We start from the raw sequence: 10,858 nt of genomic DNA, 5'->3' as shown, positions 1-10,858 counted from the left end.
ACACCGAGTCTGGTGGTAGGAGGAGCAGCCAACGCTTTTCATTGGTCAGAGTTGACCAACCAACTGTGACGTCAGCAGTAACAGGCGGAGGCACGTGGCGCGTGAGGTCATCCCTTTCCCCTCCCCCACCCCACTGACAGGCGCTGGCCGGCCTGACGTGCAACACGGGAGCGAGCCCAGGACTCAGCCCGCTGTGGTGCGCCGTGTGCTGACTGCGAGCCCAGTGCAGCCAGCAGCGCCCCCACTACCAGGGGGTATAAAGGACTGAACCTGCTACACGTGCTGCTGCACGAGAGGGACACTGACCACTGAGCACTTCACTGCCATGTGTTGAGGTGGTGCAGGTAGTCTTCAGCCCACAAGCGCCAGGACAATACAGACTTGGACAGGTTTGTCTCTTGAATACAATTCTTTCTTGTTCTTTGGTGCTTTGCTGAGGGCACTAACCGTCGCCTGTCTTCTCTCACTCCTTGCCTACCTGTCTACCTGTCTTTCATTTCTACTCTAACGCTCTCGGTCTCTGTGGATCCACTGACGGCAACGGTGCTGGCAGTTTCCACCCTTGCTCCGGGGGCAGTGGAGGATGTGTTGATATGTTGTTGTCACAAGCCTGCGCACCTGTGATGACCACGGTATGGCGGCCACACTGCGCTGAGAAATAATGTTCTTCATGTCAGTGACATCCATAAGTGATAAAGGATGGAATGAAGACATAAATACATAACAACCATTTAACAATATCCACCCTCACCTCAGAACACTGACAGTGCCACTGTCTGACAGAACCCTGACAGTGCCACTAGCTGCCACAACACTGACAGTGCCACTGTCTCACAGAACACTGACAGTGCCACTAGCTGCCACAACACTGACAGTGCCACTAGCTGCCACAACACTGACAGTGCCACTAGGTGCCACAACACTGACAGTGCCACTGTCTGCCACAACACTGACACTGCCACTGTCTGACAGAACACTGACAGTGCCACTAGCTGCCAGAAGAACTCCAACATCAACACACTCCGAGCGACAGTTTCTCGCCTACAAACATCTCGGACCTGCCGGTGTTTGCCATTGTGTCATGGAATGTTCCAGGACTTGCCGACAAATTTAAGGAGTTCTCGTGGAAATGTGACATGTCCGCCCCGTGACAAGCATGGTGAGACCAGCGAGTGACATGTATTGACAGACTGAGTGGTGTATGTGTCTACTTGTACACAAGTGTGTCAATATATTGTTGTTGTACGTGTTGCTACAGCTGCCTCCTGATATCAGACGTTTACAAGTAGAGGATAGTAGTTTTCCTGGCTGGTAAGTCTGCTTTCAATTTTTCGGGTGTTCGTTATATCCGCCTTTGTGTATAAACTCCAGTAACAGACGGTCACGATAGAAGTGATTGACAGAAATGCTAGACGAACAACTACTACAAGTACTCAGTAAGATGTGGTGGTGACTGGAATCGCTGGTGACCACCTCACTCATCACGGTGACCACGTGGCTCTGATTATGCCGACAGTCAAGTGACTTACACGTCGAGAAAAAAAGTTGCAGTTGCCACAGTTGCCACAGTTGCCACAGTTGCCACAGTTGCCCAAATAAGCCCTACACTTCTCCAAAGACAGGGTATACATATACCCCAATCTTTTTTTCTGCAGATTGTCTTACCTTTTCAGGTTTATTTTCTGTGAGGTTTTTACACATACACCTGCACAACTAGAAAAATGTCTTCTTGACCTTAAAAATCCTTTAAAAAATCGTAAAAATTTATTTTCATTGCAAAAATATAGTAGCCATGTCCTTGTGAAATTCAAAAACAACTTTCAATGTTTTGCTGTCCGTGTGTTTTACCCTTTTTTGTTGTTAGGTGGGTGTTTGTATTTTGCTTGTACTGTATTTATAAAGTAAGTAAAGAATAGATTAAAATTCATGTCTATAAAATTAACTCTGTGTTGTGACACTGACATACACGTTGACCGGCTACCTGTCCTCGTACAACTAATCTAATCATGATAGTTGATACCTGTTGGTGTCTGACATATAAAGCCTGTGACTATACAGATGACAAACACATTGATGTCTGTCGCCTGCTGTCAAGCTAATCCACAGCATCGACTTATTGGAAAAATTAATCAAAACCAAACAAACAAACAAACAAACAAACAAAAAACCCATTTGAATTTGTACCGCCGAGGCCATAAAACACGGCAAAGATTATTTGAGGAAGAAATCGCTTGGAGATTGCAATTTAAACTTTTGAAGATGGGGACCGGACTCAAGGGAGGTGTTTAACTTTATACCTCCGCTCAGTCATGCTTCACATTGAGACAAGTGAATTCTGAACATCATCGGCAAATCCATGGGGTGGTCCGCACCCTGTACCCATGGTAGCTGAGAACCAAGAAAAACAGATTTGTTAAATAATGTCACTCCCTTTAATCAAGCGAAAAAAGTAGGATTACAATCGAGCGACAAAAATTGTCTGACTCGGTTCAGTCAAGCCAACTGAAATCACTGAAACCAAGGAAGCAGCAAAAAATGTTCTTCACATGAAGTCTAGATAAGTTCTCACCCGACACTCACTCGACACAGCACTGCTCACGACTGACCACTCACCCTGCTTTTAATATTATGGTAAAGCAAAGCTGATGGAGTGGGTCGTCTCTAATGATACTGTTCAAATTTCTTTTCAGAAACAGATAAAGAATAAACACGTTGGTTACAGTAATAACAATTAAAGATGAATAGAAATACTGAGTTACCATTGTCAGGTCAATGCTTTTCATGCTTATATCTCTTTTCAGGAAATGTTTGAAAAGCGGGAGTGAATGAAACCTTGATCCTTTCCCCCATCTGAGAACTGAGAAAAGCCCCCCAGCGACCTCAGCATCCAATCAGAAGTCAGCAAACTGTGACCGAGCTGACACCACAAACCCTCGCAAAGTCTGGGTGCAAGTGAAGTCAGAGCCCAGCAGACTGGGAGCACAGCCCCTAGCACCCTGTGGGTACAACACACATCACAACCTTCACACAGCCGGCCAGCTGACCTCATGTCCACAATGACCTCTCCATCCCCACTGCGCATGCGCTGGATCGTTGGTGCCCTTGTGGTCTGCCTCCTCCTCCACGCCGTGCGAGTGTCAGCTGAGGACAGGAGGTCGTCGCCCGACGACATCAGCCACTTCATGAATGATTCCTTTAAGGACCGTAGAGGTCTGGCTGATGATGGGGACAAGGCTAGTGACCAGGAAGTAGACATGAACATCAACACTGTACACAGTCCAAGTATTCACACAGATATGAACGCTGTCTACCCTTCAAATACTCACAGACACCATTCTGTAGAAAACCTTCGGGATGCTTCGGAAGGCTTAGAGCTCATGGACGGGACACCTGGGGTACATGGGAATGAAGCTGACCCCGACTTCTGGAGATGGGGTTGGTCAGCCAAAGAACTTCCCTTGGCGCCCAAGACTTGGACACAGCAGCCATCTGCACCCTCCAGGCCGAGAGAGAAATGGCCAGGCTTCACTTCCTGGACTGGCCAAGTATCCGGACATCCAACCCACTCAGAAAAACGACAAGCCTTCAGTGCCTGGGCTGGAAAAAGATCTCCACATTTCCACAACCGCGCTGAAGCTGCTATACGGCGGCGCACCAGCGATGACGGTGACGATGGTGATGTCGATGATAACCGAGGAAAAAGACCGGCATTCAGTGCCTGGGGCGGCAAGAGGTCTGAGGATGATGTGGTCGCCACAACTAGACCTGCCCTCGGCATCTGTCACGATGGTCAGCTTGAGAAAAGACTAGCTCTCGGAGCCTGGTCCCCAAAGGGTGTCCTCCTCCCTTCAGAAGCAGGCAGGGCTCGTGTTGGGGTCGTCAAGCGAAGCGTGATGGCCTCGAAGGACAAGCACAAGCCAGCACGTGCACAAGGTCACAAGCGTCGCTTCAGCGCGTGGGGTGGCAAGCGCTCGGACTCCTGGAGCAGGGTGGGCCCACGTGACATGCTTCAAATAGCTCTGGATGTTGACAATGGCGGTGTTGGTGATGCTGGTTATGAAGGAGATGATGAAAGTCAACGTGTCGCTGAAGACCACCAGCAGTCGAGCTTTGATGAAGATGCTTTAAGCCTGAAGGAGAAGCGGCAAGCGTTCAACGCGTGGGGCGGGAAGAGGTCTTGGCGACAGTTGTGGGGACAGGGACGGCCGGCGGGCGCATCAGACGAAGGACATTCCTGGGACGCACAGGGGAATTCTCAAGAATCGACATCTTTCCTGAGACGACCGCAGCTGGACAAAGAGTTTGAGGAGACATCAGCTGTGGCAATGCACACCCGAGCGCTGCGTGCTGCCTTCAGTGCCTGGGCGGGCAAAAGGTCTTCACTGCTGGATGTGGATCACGAGGACACGGGACGGCACGTGCTCAGCGCCAAACGACAAGGATTCAGCGCCTGGGGAGGCAAGTAGTCGGGTGGCACTGCCAGATGCTGACGTGCAGCGCCCTCTCCAGTGCTTCAGGCAGGAGGAGGGATTACTTCAGCAATGAAATGTTGTTAAATCATCGTGATGACCGCTCGTAGGCAACTAACTTCACTCGCTTCATGGACAGAATAATGATGTCGACTGTGATCCACAGTTTAAAAAAACGTGTTTACAAACTGCGTTATTTAAAGATGTGGCACGAGATTTCAGGAATCTGTTGAGGAAATAAAATTGTAAAAAAGACACTAGTGACTAGTGACAAAATTGTCGATAGACACAAGACAATTATGGGATGGCCGCGATATTATAGTTTCAGCTGGTCCTGGAGCAGGTGTCCTCCCCTTCCACAGATCAGCATCCCACTGGAAAGAAAAACACATAATAATCACAATATTTCGACCTTTTGCTTTATTAGCATTGGAAATATTGGTAAACAAGATGATTAGGTACCTGGCATTAAAACAAGCTGCCATGGCGAGATGCTAATGTAAACACTTTGACAGTTTATTGCAGTCAAGATCTTCAAGCTGTAATAACATGGAAGCTTCAGCTATACAATGGATGACATCTCAAAAATTAAACGAATTATTAATTGACTTCATCCTGTGTGTTGCTTTTGTAAGTGTGTACAGAATGTTTCACCTGTGTACGAGTAGCGTTTACAATATTGTGAGCGAGACGACAGGTTATGTTGTGTTGTTTGTACATAAAGACAGGACACACAATGTTTGCTTCTCACTGGCTCAGCTGCGTATCCTAGCAACCCACGTGTGCGTGCGTGTGTCTGTCTGTCTGTGTGTGAGAGAGAGATCGCTTGTCTTTATTAAAACATTGCCAACTCATAAAATTAAAATTCTTACTCGGAGTGTTTGTAAGAAGCAAATGACAAGCATCTGTTGATGGTGATAAATACAGTGCAGTCATTATCTGTATTAGTTAATGGTGATAAATACAGCGCATTCATTATCTAACTGTAATAATTCGTGGCGATAAAGACAGCACAGTATCTATCTAACAGGAATCTCCTCCTCCTCCTCCTCCTCCTCCTCCTCCTCCTCCTCCTCCTCCTCCTCCTCCTCCTCCTCCTCCTCCTCCTCCTCCTCCTCCTCTCGGCTGTTTCTCCACGGCTCATGTTCTTGTGTCTGTTCTTACAGACATCGTCTCAGGTTGAAATCAGATATTTCTGTCTGTCGCCCGGAGCACAGATTCTGTGGTGCTTGTCAGGGGCTTGGGGCCGGAACTGTCCCGAGAAGCCATACATGGGCCCTCAGCCTCTCGCTGTGGCATCGCTCGTTAACGCCAGCTGCTGACGACGTCCCGCACCGCCGCCATTGGAGGGCTCGGTGGCCAAGATGGCCTGGAGGACAATGATTGAGGAGAGGGCGCAAACTTGGCTTCACACGACATCTGCCCCTCGACCCTGGTGCTCCAGGGGGATGATGGCTCTCGCCTTGTATCTGCCGATGCCTGGTGACAGGAAATCTTATCAAGTTGAAGTGTGAGCGGCAGGAGCTGGCCTCTGACCCTTCAACCTTCTCACCTCACAGATCCCGAGCTAAACGAGTTGTAATCCATGGCTGACTTGTTTATTTGAATATCATTTATTCTCCCACTTCACGAAAATATAAAAACATAACAACAAGGAAAAGGCCAATAAGCGTCCTTCATTTATATTTTTGTGGAATGTGGAGGGAGACAAGCCATCAAAATGTCGCACAACTCTTTCATGGCGTAAAAATCCGTTGGTTGTTGCCATGGTTCCCCTGCTCACCGCTTAGCGTTTAGTGTGCACCACCAGTCCATCACATACGTTACATCTATCAACAGTCATGCTTCATACCCTCTACCCTGTATTATGAATACTTTGAATGTGCTGCTACAGTCAAATCTCTCTACTATGCCACCCCGCTACTATGCCACTCTCGGTATTATGCCACTGATCAGGGACTGGCAGCGACATCTTGTGTGACGTGGCCAACTCTTTATGTGACAGATGTCAGTGTCCTGCCCTGAGCCCTAAGAGACTACAACTCACTGCTGATCGTGTCATCCTAGGGACCGAGCAGAGGGCAGGGCAAAAATACTGGACGGCTGGAGCGGGAGTGGACAGCGATTCCAGGCGCCTGGAGGCCGATGCTGATGATCCTGTTGTTTTGGCGTTATTTGTCTTGTTTGTTTGTTTATTTGTTTGTTTGTTTGTTTGTTTGTTTGTTTGTTGCCTTTTAAAGGTTTTTGGACGTGCTTGACCACCAACTCCGCCTCTTTAGCTGGCAGCACCTTACTGAGCCCCACATTGTCTCCAGGCTCAGAGTTTCTTTTAGAGAGACGTACACAACCTGTGTAAGACTCTAAATCACGTGAACAAACTCTGCCCGGGGGGCGGGGCTGACCTGAAAGCATAAACTTAATCTGACTGGGGGCCTTCTGAAGTTGTACAAGACTTCAAGTCAGAGGTCACAAAGAGAAGGATACTTTGCAGTAAAACCGACATGTGAGTGTAAATGCATGTTTTTCTCGTTATTTTTTGTTATGGAATGTCAGTGATGCAGTTCTACATGCATGAAAACATGGAATTATTAGTTGATCTCTTGACAACAGCGATCGAGATGGCGATAATGTTAACACGTGTCTGTAATTGTTTCTCTGTAAGTCGACCCAGCTGCGCTACTCGGGTATCGAACCAGCACGCCTCTCAGTTCGGACACCTGCGCTCTAGCCACTCGGCTGTCCGACTCCTTAGAGCAGTGACCGCATCAGTGAGCAGTGACCACGCCCCTGAACAGTGACCACACCTCTGAGCAGTGACCACGCCCCCGAGCAGTGACCACGCCCCAGTTGAGCCCCCTGCTATCTCTGTCTACACATGACGAGGTCGGGAGACTGTTTTTTGCAGGTAAGTCCCGCCCACCAGGTGTAAAATAAACTCGGATGTTTTCTGTCCGTCACACGTAACCATGGTGGCCGACTGGCTTGACTACTCTTTAGCCACTTGGGGTGGGCTGTCTTTTATTATGGTGTCTGACAGCTTGTACCCAATTCTGTCTATTCACTCACGTGTTCTCTAGATGTGGAGGTCAATTTAGGGTCTGACAACTCGCAACACAAGTGTCTAAAGCCCTCAACAAATTTAAACAGGTGTTGTGATTGTCATGAAAGGTTTCGTCCTTATCGTAATCTCTTGTACAGGGCTTAGCTTCTTTATATGTTTGCATTAACAGAGTTGTTACCTTTGTTACAATAGACACCTTTCTCACTGAGCACCTGCATCCGTGGAGATTGATTTTTTTATTCCCTTCTTTATTATTTTTTTTTTCTTCATTTGTCTATGTTCCTTAATTTGATTTTTTTTTTCTTCTTTCGTTTCTTGGTCCGCTTGTTCTTTATTGTTATTTGTAATCTTTTTTTTGAGTTTTGTTTTATGCTCAAATTATCTTATAAAAATAATTGAACGGCTGCAGATGTTTCTAGGGCTAATGAGATTAGTTGTGCTCAGTGTCAAACAAGTGTTGAACATCAGGACAGAAGGTCAAAGCCCGTTAAACCCACGTCAGTGAGGCATGACACCTGTGCCGTGTCATCTCTAGTGCAGTCACTGTCATCTACGGTAGCTGGCAGCATGTCATCTGTCATCTGTAGTGGGGCATGACACCTGTGCTGTGTCACCTCTAGTGCAGAATAGTTGATATAGCAGTCACTGTCATCTACAGTAGCTGGCAGCATGTCATCTGTCATCTACTGACATGCTAATATCTGTGTCACGTACGGTAGTTGGCATCGTTCGTACGCCATTATAAGCCGTTACGACACTTGATGTCGGCTGGCAGCGGTGTGTAGTGACATGTTCAATAGTCGCCAGTCGTGTGTAGTCGCTGACATTCGATTCGTACGTCGCTTCAACTACTGACATGTCAGTGCTTGGCACAGGTCTGTTCTCCCCACAAATACACTCACCACAGTCACTGCCAAATGTCCTTGTCACGACAGTCAGACATCGCAGTCCATCAACACCTCGCCCCCGTCTCTGCCAGACTCAGACATCAGGCGAGTTTCTTACTAAACCCTCTAAACCAGCCTCAGGTGAGATGAAGGGAGGGACTCGCTACAGAGATGACAAAGGCGCACCTCCCTCCTTGTCTACAATGTGTTATCGCCAGGCACCGAGGTCTTTGTGATGCTGCTGCTGCTGCTGGCCAGAACTAATTTCTCTCCTCGCCCACGTTCTGTAATAGAGATTTGTTTTCGTCTTCCCACAGGCAGGCGATCAAAAGAGTTTTCTGCGTTCGTTGGTGTAAAGTCGTTTCCCCTTACTGCAGACCACCAGCGGAGACAGCCAAGGGGCAGGATTGGACAATCACAGGCCTCGGCATGGCGCCCCTCCACACAATGGTCTTGTTCTCTCCTCCATCAAAGCGCGACACCAAAAGCGCGCAGGAATATTAAAAGTTGGGTTTATTTCTGGATCTGATTTCTGATTTTTACTTTTTCCACAAGAGAAATATGCGGACCCTCGGGCTTGATAAAAAAGTTTTATGTGAGCTTGAAATACTAGTCGCTTTTGATTCCACTTGTAGCGCGCTCCACTCACCACGTGTCTCCAGCATCCTGCGCTTCGTGTCCTTTCCATTTTGTTGCCAAGATATTTTTATTTCTAGAATGCTTCAAAATTCTTTGATACCATCAGTCTTCATTCTGCGGGTTGACATGGCTTTTACAATCAATCCCTTCGCGCTAATGATCTTGTGTAAAATATTCTGTCGGCTCGCCTCCAGCAGGCGCACAGTGTGACAAGTGTAATTAATCGCCATTTTCAAAAAAAAAAATTTTTCTTTAGTGGAACAGTGTCATCGCTTGTTGTCAAGCCTGGTGTAGTGTTGTTGTTGTTGTCAAGCCTGGTGTAGTGTTGTTTGTTGTTTCAAGCCTGGCTGTGTAGTGTTTTGTCAAGCCTGGTGTAGTGTTTGTTGTTGTCAGCCTGGTGTAGTGTTGTTGTTAAGCCTGGTGTAGTGTTAGTTGTCAAGCCTGGTGTAGTGTTGTTGTTGTCAAGTGTGTAGTGTTGTTGTTGTCAAGCCTGGTGTAGTGTTGTTGTTGTCAAGCCTGGTGTGTGTTGTTGTTTGTCAAGCTGGTGTAAAGTGTTGTTGTTGTCAAGCCTGGTTGTAGTGTTGTTGTTGCCTGTAGTGTTGTTGTCAGGCCTGGTGTAGTGTTTGTTGTTGTTCAAGTCCTGGTGTAGTGTTGTTCTTTTTGTTGTTGTCAGCCTGGTGTAGTGTTTGTTGTTGTTCAGCCTGGTGTAAGTGTGTGTTGCTTGACCCTCAAGCCTGGTGTAGTGTTTGTCAAGCCTGGCTGTAGTGTTGTTGTTGGTCAAAGCCTGGTTAGTGTTTGTTGTTGTCAAGCCTGGTGTAGTGTTTGTTGTTGTCAAGGCCTGGTGTGTGTTTGTTGTTGTCAGGCCTGGTGTAGTGTTGTTGTTGTCAAGCCTGGTGTAGTGTTGTTGTTGTCAAGCCTGGTGTAGTGTTGTTGTTGTCAAGCCTGGTGTAGTGTTTGTTGTTGTCAAGCTGGTGTAGTGTTTTGTTGTCAAGCCTGGTGTAGTGTTGTTGTTGTCAAGCCTGGTGTAGTGTGTTGTTGTCAAGGCCTGTGTAGTGTTGTTGTTGTCAAGCCTGGTGTAGTGTTGTTTGTTTGTCAAGCCTGGTGTGTGTTTGTTGTTGTCAAGCCTGGTGTAGTGTTGTTGTTTGTCAAGCCTGGTGTAGTGTTGTTGTTGTCAAGCCTGTGTAGTGTTTGTTGTTGTCAAGCCTGGTGTAGTGTTGTTGTTGTCAGGCCTGGTGTAGTGTTTGTTGTTGTCAGGCCTGGTGTAGTGTTTGTTGTTGTCAAGCCTGGTGTAGTGTTGTTGTTGTCAACCTGGTGTAGTGTTTGTTGTTGTCAAGCCTGGTGTAGTGTTGTTGTTGTCAAGCCTGGTGTAGTGTTGTTGTTTTGTCAAGCCTGGTGTAGTGTTGTTGTTGTCAGGCCTGGTGTAGTGTTTGTTGTGTGTGTTTGTGTGTCAGCAGCCTGGTGTAGTGTTGTTGTTGTCAGCCTGGTGTGTTGTCAGCCTGGTGTAGTGTTTGTTGTTGTCAAGCCTGGTGTAGTGTTGTTGTCAAGCCTGGTGTAAGTGTTTGTTGTTGTCAAGCCTGGTGTAGTGTTTGTTGTTGTCAAGCCTGGTGTAGTGTTTGTTGTTGTCAAGCCTGGTGTAGTGTTGTTTGTTGTCAGGCCTGGTGTAAGTGTTTGTTGTCAGGCCTGCTGTGTAGTGTTGTTGTTGTTGTTGTCAAGCCTGGTGTAGTGTTGTTTGTTTGTCAAGCCTGGTTTGTAGTGTTGTTGTTGTCAAGCCTGGTGTAGTGTTGTTGTTTTTTGTTGTTGTC

The 10,858-nt window shown here is 47.3% G+C and overlaps 1 protein-coding gene across 2 annotated transcripts; it reads left to right on the top strand.

Annotated features, from left to right (window-relative positions):
* On the top strand, window positions 1-5,071 carry LOC112558163. Of its 2 annotated transcripts, none has more exons than XM_025228438.1 (2): window positions 1-389; window positions 2,802-5,071. In XM_025228438.1, the coding sequence occupies exon 2, from the start codon at window positions 3,048-3,050 to the stop codon at window positions 4,464-4,466; it is 1,419 nt and encodes a 472-aa protein (XP_025084223.1). In that variant the 5' UTR covers window positions 1-389; window positions 2,802-3,047; the 3' UTR covers window positions 4,467-5,071. The 2 variants fall into 2 exon arrangements, with proteins under 2 accessions (XP_025084223.1, XP_025084224.1); XM_025228439.1 differs by lacking the exon at window positions 1-389 and adding an exon at window positions 963-1,159.
* Window positions 5,072-10,858: the final 5,787 nt, after the last annotated feature.

The sequence above is a fragment of the Pomacea canaliculata genome, linkage group LG2, assembly GCF_003073045.1.
Source record: "Pomacea canaliculata isolate SZHN2017 linkage group LG2, ASM307304v1, whole genome shotgun sequence".
In the NCBI taxonomy this organism is placed as follows: Eukaryota; Metazoa; Mollusca; class Gastropoda; order Architaenioglossa; family Ampullariidae; genus Pomacea; species Pomacea canaliculata.
Note: the sequence above shows the minus strand (reverse complement) of the source record. Positions and strands in the feature narration are given on the sequence as shown.

Excerpts from the sequence above, each read along its gene's own strand:
- LOC112558163 (XM_025228438.1), top strand. The coding sequence starts at position 3,048 with ATGTCCACAATGACCTCTCCATCCCCACTGCGCATGCGCTGGATCGTT.